This window comes from Myotis myotis, unplaced genomic scaffold (genome assembly GCF_014108235.1).
Source record: "Myotis myotis isolate mMyoMyo1 unplaced genomic scaffold, mMyoMyo1.p scaffold_m19_p_4, whole genome shotgun sequence".
Taxonomy (NCBI): Eukaryota; Metazoa; Chordata; class Mammalia; order Chiroptera; family Vespertilionidae; genus Myotis; species Myotis myotis.
The window spans coordinates 38,077,605-38,103,416 of NW_023416346.1; the positions used below are offsets into that span (position 1 = coordinate 38,077,605).

The 25,812-nt window shown below is 38.4% G+C and overlaps 1 protein-coding gene and 1 pseudogene across 3 annotated transcripts in view; both read right to left on the minus strand.

The window, feature by feature from the left end:
- Positions 1-3,119: 3,119 nt before the first annotated feature.
- The window catches only part of GRIA3 (glutamate ionotropic receptor AMPA type subunit 3), a 346,459-nt gene continuing 323,766 nt past the window's right edge, over positions 3,120-25,812 (minus strand). Inside the window, exons 14-17 of one of the 3 annotated variants that reach the window (XR_004966979.1) lie at positions 11,700-11,814; positions 8,878-9,125; positions 4,064-4,117; positions 3,120-3,662 (exon numbers count right to left, since the gene is read on the minus strand). Coding sequence is in view for 2 of the 3 variants with exons in the window: in XM_036305460.1 (XP_036161353.1) it covers positions 8,880-9,125; positions 11,700-11,814 (361 nt within the window). In the remaining variant the exon portion in view is untranslated. The remainder of the gene's footprint in view (positions 3,663-4,063; positions 4,118-8,877; positions 9,126-11,699; positions 11,815-25,812) is intronic. The other 2 variants (XM_036305460.1, XM_036305461.1) reach the window with 2 other exon arrangements.
- LOC118654169 lies at positions 14,536-15,187 on the minus strand (annotated as a pseudogene).

The window sequence follows — 25,812 nt, forward strand, 5'->3', positions numbered from 1 at the left end:
GGTCACAGTTCAATTCCCGGTCAAGGCACATGCCTCAGTTTTGGGCTCGATCCCCAGTCGGAGGTGTGCAGGAGGCAGCCAATCAATGATTCTCTCTCTTCATTGATATTTCTATCTCTCTCTTCCTCTCTCTTCCTCTCTGAAATCAATAAAAAGTATATTTTAAAAAAGAGTTAAGTTCCAACAGCATCTCAGTAATGTTAAATGAAACAACATTGAACAAAATAATGTTAATCAAAGACTTGCTGTACCTGAACTGACTTCATCAGGCACCATTAGAGTGATGGTCCATCAAGGGGATCATCACTCTAATCTAGTCATTGAATCTGCTCCCTAGATAATCAAGTTCTCTTCTGGTGGGACTGCCAGAAAAGCAGTTGAAGGAAAGCAGTTGGAGAGTTTTAAAGTGCAAGTCATTTACCAGCTAATGGACATTTCAGAGAACATTGAAAATGGCAGTAATATGCTGAAGCCCACAGGCCAAATCAACTACAGTGTGTTATATCAGCCTAATACTTCAGAATCTTCTAAGAATTTTCCTTTCCCGCATCAATTTGTCTTCCTCTCCAAGGTCTTGTGTTCCTTGTTCTCTTGCTCCCTAACTCCAGATATCGTTCTTCCTTTATCTCTTTAGCATCTCAACTCCACTCTTCTTTTCTTAGTTGCAAACTATCCCCTTTCCTTTTCTCCTATCATTATCCCCTGTTTTCTGTAGTGATCATAGTATAAATCTTCTTTATATTTAAACACTTGCTTTATTTATTGGATAAAACTATATTCCATGTTTAGTATCTACAAATCATATTAGATAATTAACCTTTGCTTCTTTCTCAGAAATAATTTAAAGTCAGTATATCCCTAAGTTCATTATTCTTCCCTCACTCTAGATCAGAGACCCTTGGTGGCATAAAGATTTTCCAATAGAACATTAGGTTATTGTCAGTAATTAAGACAGCAGTACAAAACTCGGCTAATTAACTAAGTACTAGTACATATGCTTTGTGATTATGTGGGAAAGGAATTAGAAGTGTTTTTGAGGTTTTATCAGTCCTAAGTTTGTGCACATTCATGAGAGATCATATCTGGAAATGGGAGGATTGGACCAAAGTTAGAGTCAAGACAAGTCTCTGAGGAGAGAGTCCCAAAGGGTGGAGGAGGCAGATAGTGGGAATGGAAGGCCCTGAAATCAAACTTTCTTCCTTTGCATATGAACCGAGGTCCTGCTTATTGCTGTTTGTAGACAACATCTCACTTTTAGTGATCCTGACAAACCTAATCTAAAGTTTGGTGGTGCCATTCCACTTAGGTGAAGGGGTCTGAGTCTGACTGCAGCTGCAGTTGGGGTGGGGTGAGGCATAATCCTTTGTGAAAATCATCAGTAAGGTGACTTACATTGGCAAAGCTTCTGGTGGGAAGGAAATTAGTGAATAATTACTTCTTGCCATCTGCATCCAAGCCAATTTTACACAAAGCACAGAAACAGAATTCTTTCTTTACAATTTTATTTACAAAATGTATTAAAACTTTGTACAATACCTCATGGCAATGAGGCTCCGTAATTTGTACCCATACATGCAATTTATGCTTTTACAGCCATTAGTTTGCTTGGCAATTTTTCTGTTCACTGAAGTACAGCTTTAACAACAAAAAGAAAAGACTTGGAAAAAAAATCCTCAAGTGACTACCGCCAAACTCCCATAGCTTGAAGTTAGTAGCAGAAATTTGAAGCAATCAATGTTTTTTTAAACATGCAAATTTTTAAAAAATAACAAACCAATTTACCCGCCTCTTCATTCCCAATTAAGTTTCTCTCTGAAAAACTGATTTGAATCAATAAACATACATTTCTTTTTATACAGTGCCTATTAAAACATTTGTGTGTAGGTAGGTTGGTTTGTTTTATGTTAACTTCATATTCGCACAGCATTAGCTTCCTGCGCTGGAACATTATAGCATTCAGAAGTTGAAAATTACAGTTTCATGAAAACAAAACAAAAACACAACAGCTTTCTTTTTTTTTCAATACCATTTAAAATTTGACAGATAAGTTATTCACTTATGACACACTTTTTTGGAATGAAAGTTTATATTACACTTTTCTAGAAACATTTTGTTGGAACGAGACTTCTTCCTTTCTTTTCTGAAGACAAGAGCAAATTTGCAGCAAGTCAACTAAGCATCTAAAGGTCACACTTGGGAAATAAATTCGAGCTCTTAGTTTTTACAGTCTGGAAACTTCCCAATGCATGTCACTGATGAGAGCAAACTATTGAACTACAGAAAGCATACGTCGTTATATAGGAGGTAATTAGTGAGCGACTATTTCCTCTGACTGTTCTGATGATGCCAATGGCAGGTACACAATTAGTGACTTGATAGCCCGCGGAGCAGCGGCGTGATCTTCTTAGAGAGTCAGTAGAGACACTGCTCCAAGCAAGGACCTGGGAGTGATGCTGAGGCCCTCAGTTTAGCAGTAGGTTTCGGAATGCATTTTATTCTTTGCAAACTAGAAAAGGACACATGCAGTCTGACGGAGAGCTGCAGGCTGTAACAGGCAACAGCTGGTAAGACAGACCTAGCAAGAGTAAAGTCAGATTGAGATCTGTGGTCTGAACCCACTGGCTTGCCTTGCAACGCAGTACTGTCTCCGTGATGTACACTTGAAAGGCATACTTAGCAGAGAAAGCAGAGCTAAACACAGTGTTGTTTCTGAGAAAGATATTCTAAACACATTTGGGAGTATAGGCAGCATTTCCCTTACCTCAATGCTAGATACTGAGCTATATTGACTTAAAATGCACACTGAAGCAAGAAAAACAGATCTGTGAGCTGAAATTCCAGGCTTCTTGAAAAGCCCTAGGGATTCGTTTTAGGGAAGCACCGAGAGGTATGCCTGATCGTGCCCCATCCCTAGCTACACACAAAAGTCAATTTCGAAAACTGTTAATCCCTTCACTGAGTGGGAAGTTATCAAAGCATGTTCACAAAACCATTTCAAGAACACAGAGAAGTAACTGTTGAGTCCCTTTTTTTGAAAGTGTTTGAATTTTCTTAAGTGTTGCATTTACAGTCTAAAGATATACACATTTCAGCAACGTTGAAAAGAAATAGTGTGCACAGAACTTCATCACCAACAGGAAATACCAAAAACATCTGGTCAGCAGATCCTAGAACAAATGCCAGTCTGTCTTCCCACACACAGGGAGTCAAAGAATTTTTATCAGGAGAAATTATTTTAGCTAAGATGGGCCTATTTGCTGAACTGGAATTTTAAATTTGTGTGTGTGTATTAAAGAACATGGTGTTTAAGTACTGTGCAGTGGTATCAAAGAATGGCTTTTGTTGAATTGACTTTTTTTTAGTAAGATTTTTTTTTCACATACTGGAATCTTGCATGTCCATTTTTTTTTGTTTTTTTTTTTAAATTTTTCTCAAGCAAAGCAAAAAGATTTCAATGATGGTTTGTATTGTTGCAAGTCTCAGAGTGTTCCATAAGGCACTGAAGGAAAAAAAAATCAGTTTTTCCTATTGAAAGGTCATTGCACCATCAGCAATATTCGTGTCATGCCCGACACCAAGGAGAGTGAAATCTGGCTCAGGATCCTTGAAGCAGCCACGTTTTCGGTGATTCCTCTCCTCACATGCCTCTAATGGGAAGGGATCTGAAAAGGCAAGGGGGAAATTTAAATTTGAATGGGCTTTTTTTAAAAATTGGAAATTGAGAAGTTTATTATGGCTCACTCTATCTTGGACAAGAACCACGGCTGTTTTCTCAAATTGGCATCTCTGGGGCTGCACCCAGTTTTACTGGTTTTAGGTAACATGTTAGTTTAAATTATTTTACCTTATGCAAATGTTTTCCAACAAGTTAAATTAAGTTCTTTCTCTGCTATGTATTGTACTAAGGAATATATAGGCATTGCATGAAGTCTAACTCAAGACGTTAATCACTTAGGATGTAGGTATACTAGAAAGTCTTAGTAGCATTTAAATATAGATATTCAGGATAACTGCATTTAGGAGTGTATTCTGATTGCAGAACCTGTGACCAAGGACTGTTTACCTGGTACAGAGGGTAAATAGTGTTCTGTGGCTTGCTCGATTGAAATCCATTTGCCTGTGAGAAGAAAATTTGCTGCTCATTGCCAGAAAGGTGACAGCTTATTTCTCTTAATACCTAAACCTTAGTTATTAAAGTCTGAAAATAGTACAGAGGCCTTAAAGAGAAAGCACATTTCAGGGAAAGGCCAGAACAGTGAAACCCATGAAGGGGGTTGGCATTCATGGGGTCTTTGCCCTGATATTGTGGGCATGATGGAGATGTTGATGCCACTCTCCTCTTGGAGCATTAACTAGTGCAGAGGATTCATTTGCCCCTGGTTCTGAAAACTTAAGGTCACTTTCTTGTCTACTCTTTAATCTCAAATTCCTCCTCTTTATCCTTTCCCTCTACACTAATGGACCCTTCTCCTCCTGAGCTAACAATGAATTCTATCCCAAAGGAATTGCATAAAATTTTCTACTACTGGCCCTGGAATAAAAGTAATAAGACTGACAAAGATGCACCTGAAGACCAAAAACCAGAGGGCAGAATAACACTAACATGAAAGTGTTAACAAGAAACCTTTTCTTTGGAATGCCCAGATTCCTGAGTCATATCTGTCTCAGAAACTTAGATAAATTTCACATCTATGGTAGAAAGATCCAAGTCCCCTCCTTGGTTCCCATTGACCATAGGTGCATAACTTTGGGAAAGTGACCTGATCTCTCAGTGCCTGTTTCCTGCTTTAAAATGGCAATAGATGACATTATCTCTGAGGTAAAAGTCCTTTGGGGACAAAGGACATCATTACTCCAGCTATTCCACCTAACATAGGATCAAGTCTGTAAGCAGGAAAATTTCCCCAGCAAGGATGTCTATGAGTAGGCTGCAAAAAGAAGATTGATGACTTTGAAAATGGCTACACGAACAAAGTTAATATTTTCTAGGAAGAATATCTTAGAGGAAAAATGGAAATCTTCCTTCACTTTAGCATCTTGAGGTCTTGAAAATGAGAAGGATTTAAAAAATATTTTTGAAGAAACCAAAGAAGCCAGAAGTAGTGCTGAACAGCAATGAAAAAAATTAGAAAATGTTTCTTAAAACAGTTAGCAGAATTAACCCTAGGGCACAGTGAATCTGGAACACTTGGCAGTTGGTCACCTGCCAAGCTATGCTTGGGGCCCACACTTCCAGTAGTAGGTCAGTAACCCAGAGATGCAACAGGTAGCCTCTTGACTACCTGCCGCTTAGTGGGTGCTGGATCTGGGGCTGAGGCACATGTTCCCATAAGGAGTTTAAGAATCCTGACTCTACTCTCACCCATAGAGGACTTCCTCCTCTTTCAAGGATGCCTTTTTATTAAGCAGATTTCACCTGGATCACATTTTTTGTAGGTGATTTGTCCTTAAGAATTTTTCCTGAAGAACTACAGGTACCATAAACTCCCAAGGCTGGCTGTGATAATTAGTAATAAAAGTTACACCTCAGGGTGCCTCTTCATTTCTGTGCCCCTGAGTAGACCCTGACATATCTAGGCCAACACATTGAACTGGAAGTCTAATAATTAGGCAACAAATTAGATATTCCAGAACTTCTTGGGAAATAAAGGATGAATGAATGAAGATCTCACTCTTCACTTAACCAACATTTCCCTAACATTACATCACCAAACTAGCCGAAGACAGCAGAGAGGTTTCTACTCTAGGCTCAACCTGCTTTGTGCCTCTTGACTGGCACATGTAAGGCTTTTTCCAGTATCCTCTGAAGCTTTTTTTTCTTTTTTCTTTTTCATCTGGAGACTTCACAGACTTGGGGGACAGATTTGTTTGCAGAGGCGTTTCCCAGGTTTGCTTTTCATCTGAGGGATGGTTGCCAAGGTGCTAGCTAACTGGGCTATAACCACATAGGCATCCATGCCAATTAAAATGTGATTTTTTCTTTAATTAGCCTAAGTTTTGCTTCACAAAATGGATCAACCAAGATGACTTAAAGGGAAGCCAGAGAACCAGAAGTTGTGTCAAGTTCATTTCTGTGGCTCTTTCCCCACATTTGATGGCCTGGTCTTTTGCTTTAGAACAGCAACATTCTGCCCAAAGGTTTACTGATCTCAGTTTCTTTTCTTTTCTTTTCTTTTCTTTTCTTTTCTTTTCTTTTCTTTTCTTTTCTTTTCTTTTCTTTTCTTTTCTTTTCTTTTCTTTTCTTTTCTTTTCTTTTCTTTTCTTTTCTTTCTTTTCTTTCTTTCTTTCTTTCTTTCTTTCTTTCTTTCTTTCTTTCTTTCTTCTTCCTTCTTCCTTCCTTCCTTCCTTCCTTCCTTCCTTCCTTCCTTCCTTCCTTCCTTCCTTCCTTCCATCCTCCCTTCCTCCCCTTCTCTCTCTCTCTCTCTCTCTCTCTCTCTCTCTCTCTCTCTCTCTCAATTCTATCTGTTTTCATTTTCTGTCTCTCTGTCCCTTCCTCCTTTCTTCCCTTCTTTCCTTAAGTTATACATTCTGAGATACTTTTCTCTAGCCCTGGACCAGCATCATCAACATGACCTGGGGGCTTGTGAGAAATGTAGACTCTTAGTCCCTATCCCAGACCTGCTGAATCAGGATTTGCACTTTTATAAGATCCCCAGGTGACTTACATGCCCACTGACATTTGAAAAGCACTGCTCTGAGGCTTTAACAAGGGACTGAAGTTATAGTAGTTGGGGAATAGGGACCTAGATTCTCAGATGGAATGGCTGATAATAAAGAGGGCTTGGAGGCTATGTGGCCCTGAGCCCTGATACCCTTGTTTCAAAAGATTCTTTCTGGGGAAAGTAGAAGTGAATATACAGCCTCATGTAGAGTCCATAAGTGGGTAATATGGAGGCTTGGTGAAGTCAGTCCCTCAAGACTTTTTATAAACAAGTGGGACATAAACTTGAGATCTGCTTTCTGTTTGGTAGGATCCTACTAGGATTTCAAGGTTCTTGGAAACTACCAGGCCTGGGGATTAGAGGTGGCATGGTTCAATAAAGAGAGGACTTGTATGCATGCATATAAGCCTAACCAATGGACACAGACAACAGGGGGGTGAGGGTATAAGTGGGGGGAGGGGTTGGGGGATAATGAGGGGATAAGGACACATATGTAATACCTTAATCAATAAAGAAATTAAAAAAAGAATATAGCTATAGGAGAAAGAAAGGCTGGGTTTTAGTTTCAGAACTGTCACTATCTAGTTGTGTTGATTTGAACAAGTCACGTGGCATGTCTGGGTCTTAGTTGCTTAAAAGGAAATATCTTTCTGATGATGCAATAAAGTTGAGAACTCTTGGAAAAATGCTATGCAGATTTTAGATGTATTTCTTTGGATGCCACTATCTCAGAATTTGGGATAACTAAACTAGGCCGAAATCACCCATGTACCATTCTATGAAAGAGCAAATAATATGCCCCAAATTGTAATGGGACTATATAACCTACTCAAAAATAAAATATTTTAAGCACATAACACATTAAATGCTTGCATGCAAACAGTGCTAATTACAGACAAATCCATGCATTGTACATTCAACAATGCAATGGGAACACTTTGTTAGTGGGTTAGTTCAGTGTACTTAATACATTGTAGCAAAAGTTTACAGTGTGCAGCAGAAAAGAACAACCAGCAACTTCATCAAACAAGATAATGTTTTCCATGGTGAAGACAAATGATTTATTTGGATGAAATGTTATTTAAAAATCAGCTGAATTTAGATTCACAATGTCAAATATAAGGAGATCAAAACACAAATAAATAAATTTGTAGAAATTCAAACACATTGACATTGACTCATGAGGTCAAAAATCTCCCATGTAAAATAAGGGCTATGAAGTTGCTAAATGTTCTGTTCCACTTCAGATAGGTCTGTTAGTGATGACAGATGCACTTGAAGGTAACAAGACTATATTATTTTAAAAACTTCCAGAATAAAGCATTATCCTAATTCAAGCTTGCCTTTGAACACATCTGAGTTATTGGTGATGGTGGTGGTGGGGTTGGCTATAGCTGCCAGAGTCAAAGTGGCATCAGTCAGGTTCATCTAAGTATGAATTTGGGGCAGCCAGCAGCAAGGATCCTAGATTGTTCTTTGGGAGATACTTACCTGAATATTAGTTCCAAGAAAGGGACAACAAAAGAACTCGAAGATTAAAAAAACTTTCTCATGCTTATACTTAAGAGAACACTGTTCCCCTATGGAAGCATTGCATTTCTCAAGGTGGAAGTGCCCCATTTTCACTCCTTATTTTAACATCAGTTCTGGAGCAGCTGATTTCTCTAGGGCTGCACTGTCCAATATGGTAGTCACTAGCCACATATGACTATTGAATATATACTTGATAATGTGGCTAGTACTAGTTGAGATGTGCCATGAGTATAAAATATGACCCAGATTTTAAGACTTAGTATGCAGAAAACAATGTAAAATATCTCCTTTATTTTTATAATTATGACATGTTGAAAATATACCTTGGATTAAATAAAATGTATCATTAAATTAATTTCACTTGTGTTACTTTTTAAACTGTGGCTACTAGAGCACTTGAAATTATGCAGTTCACATATGTGGCTGGAAAATATTTCTATTGAGCTGTGCTGCTCTAGAGAATTTTTTGCCTTTTGGGTCACATACCACAGTTTAATCACAACTATACTATTAGAAAAGCACTACGGTCTGACAAGAAAGCACAACCATTGTTTTCAAAGAATCAAGTGGTTGCAAAGAATAGACAATGCTTGAAACAAGAAAAAAAACTAAGAAACAAAAAATAAAAGAGATTAACATACAGCAACGTAAGGCTGATTAGTTTACTAGACCTTAACCGTACCCCTAGATCTTAACACTCTCTGTTCCATACACGTTGTAGCCTTCTCTGTATGTAGCATAATTTTGAGTGTTGGTGGCAGGAGCAGGCTTAAAGTTTTGGGTGTTCTTTGTAAGTTTCATGCGTTTGGACTCTGCCCGTGATTTGTAACAGAATTCTATCAAAGCCACCATCATGGCCAGCCCCAGACCTCCGACAAGTATATAGAAAACGCCTGCCACATTGCTCAGGCTCAGAGCGCTGGTCTTGTCCTAAGAGAAATGAACAATGTTATTAGTTCTTGGGGAAAAAAAAGGCAGTGGAACATTATAATATATTACAACAGTATAGGATAGTTCTAAGTTGTAAAATAACTAAACATTGATGTAAGTGTTATGACTCAACTCTGGCAATTGACTGATGTTTCACAATGGCAGCAAGATGATCAATTGTTTCTGTTGACAGTTGTGATCCTCACCTATATGTTCTTTTATTTTGACTCCTTAAATCCTCTAGTACTTCAAATAGTGTCAACAACTAAATAAAACAGCACTTGGTCATGGGAGCAAAACTGTAAACATAACCACAATTCATTCTTCTTCCAGTCTCAATAAACACCATTTGCCAGAGTTGAGCTGTGACATAATCTCTATAAATGTAACACTCTTTTCATTTGGGAACTTGAAGCACTCTTTCCCCTCTCTGCCCCGCAACACCCCTTTCTCCCTTGCTCTCCCTGTGATAAACTTGTCAACAACTAGTCTTTAAGATACCAGGTGAAACTATTAGACGTTCCTGATATTCTTATCTGGGGAGTTACTTCACAAGGGTTTGTTTAAAAAGGATTAACACTCCCCTTTCCTCTGGTGGTTGAGAAATTGCTCCCTTTGGGGACTGGTTGCTAAGTGTTCATCCTTAGGGCAGCAAGTCTTTGTGCTGCTGGAACAAGGGCACAGCACAAAGAATTGGCTCTAATCCATCTTCCTGAGAGTTTAAGGAAACTGTCAGGAGAACTTATTGGTCCTGAATTGGCTCCATACAAATCAGAAAGCTTTTCCAGGAGGCTGAGGATTTTTAAAAAATCCAGCTCATTTTTAACTTTTACTCCAGGAAAGTAGCAAATAATACTAAAAAAGACTACACTTATCTGCTTTCTATTCAAAATAGGGGAAAAATTGAGGAAGCCGGTCAGTGACTTTCAGGTCAAACTCTGCAAATCTGACTAAGCTATCTGCCTGTATGAAAAAGCAAAAACTGAACTGCTGAACCATGGAAAGAAAAAAGTTGGTGCCTTGAGCCCTACCTTGAGGTAGGACACACCAAGGGCCAGGAGCCTCTCTTGGAAACAAACAAAAAAAAATAGCATTTTGTAGTCTTTTTAGAGTGAATGTAACCATTTTGCTGCTGAATGCAATTGAATGGAATATCCAAATTGTTAAATCAGTGAATTGAGAATCTTATTCAAATGACAACATAGTGAGCAGACTATGGTCATTGCTGACACTCAATGCTCTGTGGCTCAGCTAGTCCTGGTACCATTTAAAGAATTAAATGTAGACAATATGGCCTTGTCCTGATTCTATTTTCATAGGAGCCAGTCCTATACTTGTTTACTTTACTAAAACTGCCAATTGGAATTGGATCACATGGTCAGGAAGAGGGTAAGTGTATGCTTCATGTCTAAACAACCTTCAAAATAGTCATTCTTCTAGGATGACTGACAGCTAGACAAGTGGCAACAATTTGTTACTTATGGAACAATGGATCATTTCTTTAAGGAAGCTGGTGAGGCTATCTTCAAATATGTTCCACAGTCCATTAGGAAATGAACCAATTTTTGGTAACCCTCCCTCTGCCATGAGACTTTTATATGTATGTGGTATTTGATGGGGGAAAAGTGTACTTTGACATAACCCATGTAAGTTGTAGCAACAAGAACAGTTTCAAGTTCCATGTATTTAAGTTTCACAGAATTCCCTGTTGTGGGATGTAGAAAACCAGTAGCAAAATGGTTCACTGCACAGGGAAAATGAGTGGCATTTCATGAAATGAATTAACTGATACCACAATATTAGTTCAAAAAAAAGGAAAGGCAAAAATCGAAACTAAAAAAAAAACTTTCTTAGGGGAACAAAGGGGGGCAGGAAGGAGGCAGGGAAGAGTGTTTCATGCTTATCAATGTGATGTTATCCTGACAATGTAAACTCTTAAGGATCATGCGACTGAATTTAAAAAAGTATTATGTACAGAGATTTAAATGACACCTTTGGAAGAGAGAAGTGTGACAGACTTAATGAGATTCGAGATCCAAATAGATGCTGAACTCAATACGACAGCAGCTGGGAGGAAGCTAATCATTCTGCTTACAGAGACCAGTCTTAGTGATTTATTTCTTTGACTGTTTTCAGATAGGATTGACATAATACATTAATAACCAAAGGTATTTACAACTACAAAGTCTCTGACACTGTAACAGGTTAAGACAAAGTACTGTCACAACTGGATTTTTTGTTGTTGTTGTTGTTATATTTTCTATTTGAACTTTGGAAATGTGAAATACAGTAAAACCCCCTTATAACACAGTTTCTTCTTTTATAGCTTTGGAAATGCAGTGGGCCAGATTGAATCCCCTAATTATAATAATAGCTCTCTAGAGTTAACGATTGATGTCACATGACAGGCCTCTGAGGCTGGTGTTTGCCTTATTCCTTTAATGCTGGTGTTATAAAGGGGTCCCACTGTGTCAGGGAGTGTGTGTTGGGAAGGAAAGCCTTTTTAGGGTAGAAAATAAACAGGGGTTCAAAATGTGATTGCTAATCAGTACAAAAAGACCTTCAGCGACTGACCTTACTCCCGGAGTCCTTGGCTCCACATTCCCCCTTATCGTACCACCATTTGTTTTTCAGCTTGTCTAAGATGCCTTGTTCACTGAGTTTCAATACTGCAAGGTTTACAGGCGTTCTTCACGTGGGAAATAACATAAATAACATTATATTATGTTATTTTATGTTATTCAAGCTTCAAACTACTTTAAAACTATAGAAAGCGATAAAGCAGGGGGCCCTGGCCACAGAGTAATTTTAGACACTACAGGCAACCTGAGCATTACCTTATAAAAAGTTAACACTACAGCAACGCTATATTTACCAGGGCCTGCCCATATCGCTTTGAGTAATCGGCACACACTGTTAAATAATGAGGATAGAAAAACAGGCACTCCTCAGATAGGCTGTGTGTGGTGAGGAGGGTCTCTCCTCAAGTGACAATCGTCGGCGGCAGCTTGCAGTAGTTTTGTGACGAGATGTATTAGGTTTGATCTAACCGGGTGTCTTGTTGTACTTCCAGACAGAAAGCAAGTTCTATGGAGCAGTGGGGAAGGGGACTGAGCCAGAATGGGCAGCATTTCCATATGTGAAAGGAGACAAAAGGATGAATCCAAACAGAAAAGAGAATAGATTCTTTGTGAATAATATGCCTTCTGATTGATTGTCCTTTATTACACAAATATGTTGCCCAGCCAAAAATGATCTTAGAAAGAACTGTATTCCATACATGTATTCACTCCACAAACTAAATTCTTATACACATCCTAATCTTAGTATTAAAAGTATAATGTGGACCTCTGTGTTTTGGATAAGAGGAATACTTTCAACAGTAGGAGAACTGGCCTATAGTTGTTTTTTAGTTACTGACTAGCTGTCTCTCTGAGATGCTCAATTCAGGCCGCCAGAGAGTGAACCAAAATGTTTTAAACTAGATTATTAATACGCATGACCTAAAATGCAAACTGCCTGCCACTGTGGGTAGCACTGTAGAGGAACAGCTTAGGTAAGCTGTTCTGGGAAGATAAGACTTCCTTAACTGAGAGGCTAATATATCTTCAGGAGGCCAGGCCACTGCTACCTAGTCCTCCACACCTTAAAGCATAAGAACTACAGTTGGAGCCACTGGGCAAAATGTAGGAAACCCTACTGGTCCCATGATAAAGATTTTCTCTCTTAAGAAATTTCTTCAGCTATAAAATGGGAATAATGACCATTACCCTGGTGTCTTTCTAGAGCTAATGAATTTTAAATACAGTATCTCTAATAACTTTGGATAATTAATACATTATATATAGAGCATGGCATAGTTTTATTACAAGGCAATAAACTACTGGGTGTTCAGACTCATGTGAACAATATTGCCAATACCAGTGCATATTAGTTTGAATGCCATGGATTTACAAGGAGGAAAGCAGACACATTTATACACACTTATGTAACTATGAACATGATAGAAATTTTCCTAGCTTATTTTGGATAAGTTGGACTTCCTATAGTCACAGAGATCTGGTCTCTATCAGACCAAGTCCTCAAAGCTCATTTCCTTTCTTCCCCACTTTGCTGTTGAGAGCAGAGGGAGCATCTCAACCTGAGATATTCTGAGAAATGTATCATCATTTAAAATAATATGTAATTTCAGAGTACTTGAGATTTGAAAAACTAAAAACTTTTAGTGTTAGGGAGGTGACACTTTCTCAGTTAGTGCAGGGCTTGGAAGCCAGAATATCTGCATTTAGTATCTTACCAGGAAATTGAGGTCCTTTTATACTTTAAACAAGTTCCTTCAATCAGTGCTTACAGTCTTAGGCTTTTCAAATGCCAACAGAGATGCTTAGAATGCAAAGAAACACAATATACTCAAAACTTTGAGCCTCTTTAAGATATTATTGGCAGTGAAAGTTAAGTCTTAGACTTTTATAGGACAGACAGACCATCTCTTGCCCTGACATAAGTGTTGGAACTGCCTTCTCCCCTAATCCTCACTGTGTGGCTCACTTCTCTCCTTTTCCCTATTACTTTTTGTTTTATCACTACCACCTCTCCCCAGTGCTCTATGCCTTAAGCTAGGTGCTGGCATCTAGGCTTAGGATTCTGGCAGTTAGCTCAGATTGCAGGGGAGATGCATATGGGTGACCAATTCCATCAGGACCAAAAAGTACAAAGCATTTCCTTTTTCCTTTCTGTATTACCTCTTTTCTTATTACAAAGGGCCCAGATTACTCAGACTGCTTCTCTAAGCCCTTACCAGTCCCTGACCTCCCTCCAGATCAGTGGTTCTCAACCTTCCTAATGCTGCGACCCTTTAATACAGTTCCTCATGTTTGGTGACCCCCAACCATAAAATTATTTTCGTTGCTACTTCATAACTGTAATGTTTCTACTGTTATGAATCATAATGTAAATATCTGATATGCAGGATGTATTTAGGTGACCCCTGGGAAAGGGTCGTTCGACCCCCAAAGGGGTTGCGACCCACAGGTTGAGAACCGCTGCTCCAGATACTATGTTCTTCAAATTACTTCATTCAATTTCTTCAGTACAGCTAGTTTCACTAGGTCTCAGGAACAGAGAAGTCTGATCTCTATTTAGACTCACTCATGCTAAGATCCAAATAGAGACCTCTCCCTAGAGATTCTGGTTTTATTTGTTTGTGTTTTTTTTTTAATATATTTTATTGATTTTTTACAGAGAGGAAGGGAGAGGGATAGAGAGTTAGAAATATCGATGAGAGAGAAACATCGATCAGCTGCCTCTTGCACACCCCCTCCTGGGGATGTGCCTGCAACCAAGGTACATGCCCTTGACTGGAATTGAACCTGGGACCCTTCAGTCCGCAGGCTGACGGCTCTATCCACTGAGCCAAACCGGTTAGGGCGAGATTCTGGGTTTTAAAGAAGTTTGTCAGCCTTAAATGAAGTAGGCTGATAAAAGTGAGACATATTAGTTTAAAGTAGTGGTTCTCGAAGTGTGGTCCAGGAACCCCTGAAGGATCCCTGAAACCTTTTCATCAAAGGGTCAGCGAGGTCAAAACTATTTTTATAATACTAAGGTACCCTTGCCCTTCTCACTCTTTTTTCCCCATAATCAAAACTTCATTGAAAAATTGACACCAAAATAGATCACTGTTGTATACTTCCAAAATTAAATGTAATTACATTATCCTGGTAGATTAACTAGAATTACTAAACTGATAAGGCTTTTTGTGATATAATCCAAATTCAGGAAGCTGTGTGGATCATTAGTGTTGCTTTCTTCTAAATGAACACCCTTCGGTGAGTCTAGCCTTTCCTCCTGTCGGCTGGCACAGCACTGTTGAACAAACTACGCAAAGAACCACCATCTGAGCGCGGCTGAAAACCGTGGTGATCTTGTAGCAACCTGGACATTTTACATCCATAAAATAAGAATTTGGACTTTGAACTAGCCGTTTCTTTTTATGTTTTTTCTTTTCCTCTTCCAAAGGACGCGTGTAGTAAATCTCTAGCCAAAAGCATGTTGATCCTCTCGCAGGCGCAGCCCGTCCCGATCTCCCGCCCTTCTCACTGTCACTCTTATTCTTTAACGATGTATAGTGGAGTTTCCTGGAGGCTACATGACATGTGCTATCGCAACAGATTGAATAAAGCAGGAGAAATGAGAATCCTATTCTCTTATATTTAGCCAGACATTAACAAGAGTTGCAAGAATATAGGACAATACCACTCCTTGATAATTTATTTTTGTTTTGGAAAAATATAGTTATTTTTCATAAAGTACATTATGTTAACATAGATTTATTATTTTAAAACTGAATCAATGAATATATTCATTTAAAATTATTCAATTTTAATTTTTGATATGCTAAATATTAATAGATATAACACACATAAACAAAATTTTGGGGAGTTCCTATAATTTTTAAGTGTGTAATAGGATCCTGGGACAAAAAATTTTGAGAAGCACTGTTTTTGGAGGAAAGAAGACTTTTCCTGTGTCAGGCCTATTCTGGGCTGCCATCATGCACTCTTGCCAAAACCTAGGCTTAGTATGTAGGCAATTTAGCATCCTACTTCTGATAAATGGCCTATCTCTGCCTTAGGCCATCCAGTGGTTTCCACAGAACGGCTGGTAATTCCTCTCCACTCCCACGGCCTCCACAGTTACATTGGAGGTTACCTTAGAGAGCAATGGTTCTCCATTTGGGGTCATTTTGTCCTCCAGGGGATATTTGGCAAAGTCTGGAGTCATTTTTCATTGTCACAACTGGGTGCGGGGGGGATACTATGGGCATTTAGAGGGTAGAGGCCAAAAATGATGCTAAACACTCTATTGTATACTGGACAGCCCCTCACAACAGAGCTCCAAATGTCAATTGTGCTGAAGTTGAGGAACCCTGCCTTACAGCATCCAGACCTCATTTGATGTTCCAGGACTTTAGATAAATCTGACAAATGATATACTCTAGAAGTTTAGTCTTTGACTGGAAAAAAAAAATCACAGGGCTTATGAAATCTGGCAGGGAGCCAATGTGCATTTGGGAGCTTCCAAATAAAAATGAAGGAGAAAAACAAACATTTCAAGCAGCAGCACAGCCAAGGAGCATAAAGCTGTAATCAGAAATCACAGATAATACCACTTAACAAGGTTAGGATAGCTGCCAAGAAAAGAAGGTACTGTAAAGGCCAAATCTCCTAGAACAGTATGTCTCTGTGGGGTGGAATACATTCCCAAGATGGCAGAGAAAAACTGCCATAATTTTCTCTCTTACTGTACCTCACTGGATGTACTGCCTAGCCCAACGAAAATCAACCAAATCTATTGACACCTTCCCCCAGCACACACACATGCACATAATTTGATATTTTAAAGGATGTGGAATTAGGTGGGCATTCGGTCATTTTAAATGTTACTTTCTTCATGAAGCCATTTTAACTCTCCACCCCAATATTTTCTCTTTCCTCTTTCATCTCCTACCTTGCTTGTTATTTATGCCCATGTCTTGTAACTCCCACTACACTTTTTACTTCTCAAGAGCAGGAACCATGGCTTATGTATTTTTATCCCCACTTAGAATAACAGTTCTCTCCATAAATATTTATTGAATAGATAACTCTCTTTTAGCATTTTGTTTTTCAGCTTAGTACTTCACATAATTATTATAATAACTATTATTATTGGTCAAGCTTAATGATAACTCTAAGAAGGTAGATTTATGGTCTCTACAAGTAAAGGGATTGAACTATAGATCGGTTAAGCAATCTGCTCAAGCCTGCACAGCAATTACAGGTCAGGCCAGAAGGCAAATTAATATACTGCCAGCTCTGTACTATGCATTCTACAAAGGAACACACATAATGGTAGCAGTCCTCCTTATTTTTGTTCTTTGGGCTTGGGTGTTCACAGTGAATTTTTTCTTTAGGGACCGCCGTACTCCAAATAACTATCAACCTAGCAAGGGCATATCTTGCAGCTGGGGCCTGTCACTGTGGTGTAGCAATATGTCTCCAGGGTAATATTTCAGAGCAATTACTGTAGGCCCCTAACTGGTACCTAAGAGAATTACAAGTCAGAAATATTTATTATACTCATCTCAATAGAGAACAGAAAGAATTACACAAAGTAGGTCAGATTCCTTTCATGGAAATTAGTGAGGCATTCTTTCCTTTGAAGGGCTTGCTATGAACTTTTTGCTGAGGAGAGACCTCCTAAGATAAGGGCATGGGTGGCAGGCTTAGGGAGAGAATAGGAGAGCTTTGTGATGCAATTTTAGGGGGTCTGGGAATGCCTCCCCATCAAGAAATATTTTCACCTGAAATTCTCCCATTAGAATTGCACACCTTTAAGTCAGAGCAACATTTCTTGTTAAAATACACAGCTTCCTGATAGATGGGAAATGAAACAAACTCCAAATCTTTGTCCCATATTCTTTAAAAATATTTTGGTGAGAGTGTAAAGTTCTTCTAAGAATAAAATGATTTACTGCACTTAAGTCATAAAAATGTATGTGGATTGTTGATCACATGGAGAGGGTAAGAGTAAATGTGAATAAGAGAGTCATTTATAAGTATGGGAAGGTAGTGCTGACCTGTGGTAGGATAACGATTCCTTAGTGTGGGGAACAGTCATGGAATAATGTCACTTTAAAAAATAGGGGTAGTAATATAATTCATAATGCCTTGAAAATGAGTTCTATTTTTAAAGAAAACATAACTGGCTGATAAAAATTTCTGCTTATCTCTCCCATCCACACCTGGCAATAACTCAGCTACAAAGGACTGTATTCACTAAGCCAAGGCATCAACCCCAGGTGGCAGTTGTTTAGGTTCCCAGCTCACTCCTTGGTTGTACCAACCAGCCATTTAAAAGTTCAATGTTATCTTATTGATGGCCAACATTACAAATGATGATACGGCCATTTTTTTTTCCCCCTGTGAAAGTAGAAACTGTTTATTCTTTAAAAGTAACTAAAAATTTTGATATATGTGTTTCAAAAGCACTGTCCAAATTTTTTCAATTTTAATTTTAGGGTATACTTAAAATAGGTAGTTGGAATCATGTTGGATTCTTTCTTATCAACATGAAATGTGGTGAGAGTGGTGTGACGGTGCTGAGTTTCCTGATAGCGGCAAAGAAGAAAAAATAGCCTTGTGAATTAACAAGCAAGTTGATTTCTCTAAATGGTGATCCTGGAAGGGCTGAGATAAGAATTTGTACTATAAATATGGCTCTAGGCCTGAAAAATATAGGAACCCAGGGTGTAATATGATTCATTCACCCAGGAGACTATGGGATATATTCTGTTCTGAATGGCTTCACTTAGTAGGGACACCTAAAGAGCAAATGTCTGTTTAATTAATAATGCTAGAAGATCTTCAATAAAGCCCTTAGGAGGGGTACATATATGTGTAAATATGTAGATTATGCGGAAAGACAAAGAGGTCAGAGAGAAGTAAAAGAAATATGTGCGAGGATGGTGTATTTGCATAGTTAATTAGAAACCTGCTCTAACAACACAATATCTGGATAATGAATATAGAAACTTATCACAACCTAAGCTGGAAGCTCACCCTATGCCTCATTCAAACCTCATTCCTGATTACTAACATTTGCTTCTTGGTACGTACTTGGTAGTGATTTTTTTGAACAATTTATTAAAATATCTTTGGCCCAGTGGAGGGAGGACAGCCATCTCTCTCTCTCTCTCTCTCTCTCTCTCTCTCTCTCTCTCTCTCCCCCTCTCTTTCTCTCCTGAAGACATTTCAGGTTTTAATGGTGACAAGTCACCTTTTCTAATAGCTCACTTGATTTTCTAGCCTTTTCTGGAGAACTCATAGAATCACTCAGGAAATCACAGGCATGTATAGAAAGACCTCACTTAAAATGTTATTGATGGGTTCTGTGACTTTAAGTGAAATGATATATAACAAAATCAATATTACCAAAGGCTAATTGATATAAACAAGAGTTAAGTTTCTATGCCATCTCATTGTTATAATGAAACAATGCTGAATGAAATGATGTTATTTGAGGACCAGCTGTATAGATAGGCAGCTGCACACATCACTGCTCAGGTAGGTCTTGATTTATTAGGCTGAAGCCCATTGAAGGCCAAGCAAGAGAAGAATCTTTGCTGTATGAGAAAATTTACTCTAAGGTCTTTTATATTCTTTTCTCTAGGTTACCTTGGGATATGTGTAGTGAAAGAATTTACCTCTCCATATAGTAGCTGTTGGAGGCTGTGGCATTTCAAAATAGGCCCTAGACCAGCCGTGGACAAACTACGGCCCACGGGCCGGATCCGGCCCGTTCGGCTGTTCTATCTGGCCTGCGGAGCCGAAAGAGCAGAGGGTTCTCTTGCTCTCCCCTCCACTCCTTCATCAGCAGCAGTGTTAACATGGCAACGTCGGGAAACACGGCCGCAGCTCCTTCTTCTGAGTCCAGTTTAAGAACCCATTGTGGCCCTCGAGTCAAAAAGTTTGCCCACCCCTGCGGCCTAGACTATACTAGTGTCTGGAGCCCTTTTAAAATATCTCTACCCATTTCTTTGCACAGAGGTTTCTGGGTGCAAGATTCTAAGAGAATAAGGGTTTTAATTATTTCAATCCTTCTACCCTTAGAGAAAGCCCAAGTTTTCTTTAAAATAGAGAGCATGCTCATATGACTGTTGGCATTACTGGACTCTGGCCACTCAGATGACCCTTATTTCACAGGGGCAGCTACAATGATTTGCAGAGCTATGCAGTGCTTAGCTGCTAGAAGCTCCCTCTGAGAGAGTATTTATATCTATGTAGTTCACAAATGTAGCTCAAACCTATTTAATTCCTTGCTAATGAGATCATAATTTAATATAAGTGCAAAGAGCAAATTCAATAATGCATGCATGTAACATTAGGAGTTGAAAGCTGTGAATCATTTTACTAAGGGGCTTAAGAACGCTTGTGATTAAAACCTATTGATGAGCATCTATGCTAGAGTAGCAGCCCCAAAGCCACTTGTAGATATGTGGGTAAAACCAGTGCATTTCCAAATGATAACCTCTCAAATTCAAAGTAATAGACCCTTTGATTCTACAAGTTGTGAATTTCACTGATGGATTTCTGCCAAACTGGGCATTTGTCCAACCTCTCCCTCTAGAACAGGAATCCAAAATAATTATTGGTTATGGACATAACCCAATTTGTCTGAGAGGACTTCTTATTCAATTTGTTCCTGACAGAGAGAAGGAGCTCAGGGAAGATGCTAAGCTCTCAAAGAAGGCAGTTTTGGTTAAAATGTGACTGCAGGTACTTTCCCAAGTTCATAATTGATATGATTTTCTTGATAACTTGTTTTTAAATTCCATTAAAATTAAAACTATAGAATTTGGTTGAGTTTTATTATAAGTGTGTTTTATTTAGATATCCCAATGACTCTGAGAAAGAGGCATAGACATCTAGTTCATTCCCCTGAGTCTAGCCAAATTTTTATTGAGAGTTTAATATAATGGGTGCCAACATTCTCTTTTTCCTCAAAAGCTTTCCCTTGACCATAACCCATAGAAGAATAATCAGTTCAGCTTACACCCCAAAAGATAGAAATAAATGGAGTCAAATATAAGAACTGAAAGTTGGTTGCCATGTCAGGGCACATACTGCCCTCCTCTAGCGAGCATTTTGGCATTCATTTATCTGCATTTTCAGTAGTGAAGCTAGACAGAACACACCAGCAGAGTCAGTCTCTCTTTCTCTCTCTCTCTCTATCTCTCTCTCTCTCTCTCTCTCTCTCTTTCTATTTTTAAAAAGTGTAAAGTATGCTATTGCCTTATGTCTATATTTTGAGAAACATCTTCTTCAAGGCAAGATGAAATTAAGCTTTAAGATGAATCTAGACTTGGACTACACTTTTGCCACTTCTGACCAATAGGGATTTGCCTCATGTGCCAAGGGCCAAATGCTATACCGCTCTCTAGAAAGTCAAAAGAGAATGGATTTCAATTGTTCTCAGTAAGAAATCTGCCCCACCCTGTTCCACCAACCTCAGTTCCCACCCTCATTGAATGCATTTATTTGTTTCAAATCTTTCATGTTTCTTTTCCATGGGCTGTCCTACTTTTCAGAGAGTGTGGTTCTGTAACCTCCTCTCCAGATGAAAAGAAACCAATTGATTTGGTCTTAGAGGGGCAGAAAAGGCATAGACATACATCATTTCACTATGCCATTGCAACAGTGTCTTTCCTTTCGGAAATTATATAACAGCATTCTTACCTTCAGGCTTTTTACTCCTGCTCCTCTTTCTGTAGCTCTGGTGTTGGACACTTAGTCATTATTTTTCAATAAGAAACACATTCAAGTTATCAGGATAACACCAAAGGCAAATAATCATATCTTAATCATAGAAATCATGTTAAGGCCACACAGTCAATTTAAAAATTAAAACATCAGTAGAATGGTTAATTTAACAAAAATGTTTTCTTTTTGGATTACAATTATTTTCCGGTGGTAGAATTTATTCTTTAACACCATCTTGCAAACTCAATGGTTTTGGCAGTCACTGGACTGGTTCAGTTCTTAAGGCAAAGAGGTCCCTTGCTTGAAGCAGTCACTTGAGAGAAAAAGTGAGGATTTGCTCTTGGGAGAAAGACCTGAGTAAGTTCAAGGAGCAAATTTAGTCACTACCAGAAAATAAAATTGTCAGGTTCTTCATACTTCCAGGAGGCAGCACCAGCACAGAGACATGCAAATCAATGAAGAGCATAGTATACTCACCCTACTCTTTGATTCCAAACCAGTCTTGATGATTCACGGAAACTTCTTTCAAGAAGGAACTTCTTCCAAGAAGGAAATGCCATCAATCTGTAATGATTCTTGCCTACACACATAACAGTGTCAGTAAAGAGTCATTGGGATCCATCTTAACCCTGGGTATCCAAAATGTCTACCTTTGGGGATGGCTCCTGCCAGTAAAAGGTCCATCTTGTTGCAGGTAAAAGGCAGATGCAGATTCACATCCATTATTCAAGGCCCCAAAATGTCAAAGACTTCTGGGTATGGAAGAGAAGTGGTTAAGAAATGGTGGCATAGGAGAGGAGAATTGAGGACATACATGGAAGAAGAAATACACACAAAACTGAGGTTCTCATTTATGCATATGGGCAACACAGTATCACCTCAGTCATCTATGTATCACTGAATAGGAAGCCGAAGGCATTTGGAAATGGACTGTCTTAAAAGTATAACTTTTCCCTATCTTTGAGTAGAAGACTCGCTAAGCAAATGTATGGGATTAAAAAAAAAGATTGCTATTGATAGGGAGGAGAATCATGTTTGAATTTCTTAAGAGAACAAACTGTTTTTAGGTACTTTGAAAGCACCAGTACAAAAGGAAACAATTTCAATTGCAGGTCATGTTTTGAATTTATTAAAACAAGTTCCCTAAGTTCTTTCCTAGCATTACATTAGATAGTATAATCTAGTCCCTATATATATTTGAAGAAAATAAAACTGCATTTCTCTATCAATATTCTACAAATCATAATGATCATCAAATGATTTAGTTAATTAATGGAAGCTTAACTGCATATTCCAGCCTCATCCCTTACTTTCCTATATGCCTTACAAGTTAATGCACCTGTGGTACAACTCTTATTGAAGTCAAGTGGTTCAGAATGGCCCCACTTAAACATTCTGTTCCAATGTCCCCCAAAGCACATAAAGTGTGATGATTTTCAGCTTAGAAAATATGGACACTGGGAGCCTATTTAAATCCCTGGATAGAACTAAAGCCAGGGCAATTCTAGGGTGAGGTGGGATAAGGTTTATAATGCCTTGTCACCCCAGTCACAAAAAGCTTGATTCACTGACCTGACCCCCTCTAGTAAAGTAGGACTACACGGGAAAGCTAATCTGATACACTTTACCCAAGATTAAGAGAATGAAATATGGTAGTTCTTCTTTCAGAAGTATTTGAAAGTTTGAGATGACGGGCAGCTATAGAGGGAGGCTGATATGTTTATGAGGTAATTCAGCAGCTAAATCCCCATTCTGCTGTGATTTACAGTGACAGACTTACATTGGCTGTGTCACAAACCCCCAGTGAACTGGGTTTAGCACTGAAATAACCTACTGGCTCTTTTAAAAAATATATTTTTATTGATTTTAGAGAGGGAGAGAGAGATAGAAACATCAGTGAAAGAGAATCATTGATGGGCTGCCTCCTACCCACCCCCTACTGGGGATTGAGCCCACAACCTGGGCATGTGCCCTTGACAAGAATTGAACTCGGGACCCTTTAGTCTGTAGGCTGAGCCAAACCTGGTAGAGCAACCTTCTGGCTCTTAATCACCACATTTGCATGCACATTGTAATAAAGCACTAACACAAAAGGTTGATTTGTAGGTTAAAACCCCCCAAACCACAGCTCTAATTCCATGATCCTTGCCTGCATTTAAAGTCCATCAAGGAAGGATCAATTCTGATTTGTTTAGTCTCTATTAACTCAAGTTCAGAAAAATGGTAAAACTAAGAAGTATTTTAGTTCTAGCCTGTAGGTCTGGTTCAGAGGCTACTTTAGTGACTGGCTTTGAATTAATTCCTTCTATTCATAAAATAAATTAAAGTAAAATAAATATCTACTTCATTAGTTTAAGCATGTGCATATTTAAAACAGCCTGAATAGTTGTTGGTTCCTTCCATAGAATTGTGACTTTTTGAGAATAGGCTTAGGATGTGTAATGTCTCATGCCAGGGGGAAAAAGACAACAATTTAACATAATTGCCCATTTATCATTACTTAAAGGTTGCAGGAGACAGACAAAGAGATCAGTAGTGTAGGTTTTTCTCCCTCTCCTGGTTTCAGAGATAATAGGTGTGGAAGTGTTTTTTAACAAGTAAAAGCACTCATAAATGTCAGGCTTTGTGATTGCTGTCATTTTTAGTAATCAGTATGAGGTCTATAATGGCTTCAATATGCCATTTGCATTGTAACCAAGGTAGTTGAGAATGAACCTGATTTTTATAGAAATATGTCACATGCAGACAGATTGACATTGCTCATTGGATGGTTAGATGTGATAAATTGCTATCTGCAATATTATCACAGGAGGTGACCCTGAAAGTCTGAAGAGATTTATAATAGCATTAGCTGTGTGACCTTCTCAAAGTCACCACCGTCTCTGGGTCTCACTTTCTCTATTAGATGATATATTCAGCAGTCAATTGTCATGTTAACTGGGGATGGGATACAATAAAGAACTGTAATTCTCAAGCCATTTTACTAATACATTTAAACCTTACTGATTTGGACTAACAGAGGAGGGGTTGTCTGAATTAAAAAGTCATGAATTACAAAATCTGTTTGAAGAATGGCAATTTTACGACTTTAAGTCTATTTTGTAATTCAAACTCACTATAAAACATTGCTTTGTGGAGGTCTTTGTGAGCACTACTTTAGCAGATATATTTGTAATGAATATGATTATATCTAATAGATGCTTCCAACATTTGAAAAAGGTTTGTTCTCTTAAACAAAAATTCAACTGACAATCTAGTCCCAACTCTCATTTGCTTAACAAACCTCTCTTGGCTGCATCCCTGATAATATGAAGTTAGATTATAGACTGGTCCCTGTCCAGTTTATCACAGATTATAAATTAGAGGGCTCCAAATTAATGAGGTTTCAATGCCTTTTCTACTTTCTTCTCCATTGATTTGTTTTTGGCATCACCACTAAATAGTGGTAAAAGAGAGTCAAGTTCATCTCTTGCCCCTTCTCTCACTCATTTTCAGAAAACAGCAGGTAGCAAGAAGGAAGAAGATAAAGGCAAGCTCCTTGGTAATCCAGAAATAGAATAAGCAATCATTGGATATGCAGCACTGATCATACTATTATCCGTAGTTGAGAAAACGGTTGACTTATTTCAAAAGATTGGCTGGAACAATGACTGAAAAAAGTGATTTGAAGGATACCTGGCAGGTAGCACTATCATCAAAGAAGTTGAAAACATTTAAGATATACTGAAATATTTTTCTATTTGCATATAAAAGTCATATAATCTGGAAATTATGGGTCGGCGATTAAGTTACTTGATAACTTTGCAGCAGTATCAGCTGAGAAAAGAAAGTTGATTGTTGGTTGTAATTAGTAAATAGCTGGTCTAAAGTTTTATGGGTCTTCATGATACCAAAACATCTGGGTAAAAAGTGAAAATTCAACTAAATGTGTGTAGATTTTTTATGTAACATCAAACATTTGGTTATTTGAAAACTTCTGGGCAGTTGGCATCATGTGGATGTTTTAGAGTCATCTTGAAACAGTCCATAGCTCCTTTTAACCATGCTGAGATGAATTCCTCAGAGTAATGTATCCAATCCAGCTCAATTTTCATTCCACAACTAATTTCAATGATATAATTGGGTTCTCTGTGGCCTGCTATTAACATGAGAAGAAGACCAGGAAGAAGGTTCTAAATACTATAGGCATCAGGCTAGCCATTCCAAAACTCAAATAGGCCAAAAGTTTGGCTAAACTGTCAATGTCATTAGTTCACATAGGTGGGAAAGGAAGTTACTGCTTTTTGACACATAGTAAAAACTTGATTAATTGGCATCCATAAGGAATGGATGGAATTTTCAATACTCATTTTGTTTCATTCTTGGTTAATAACATTTTCCCCCTCAAA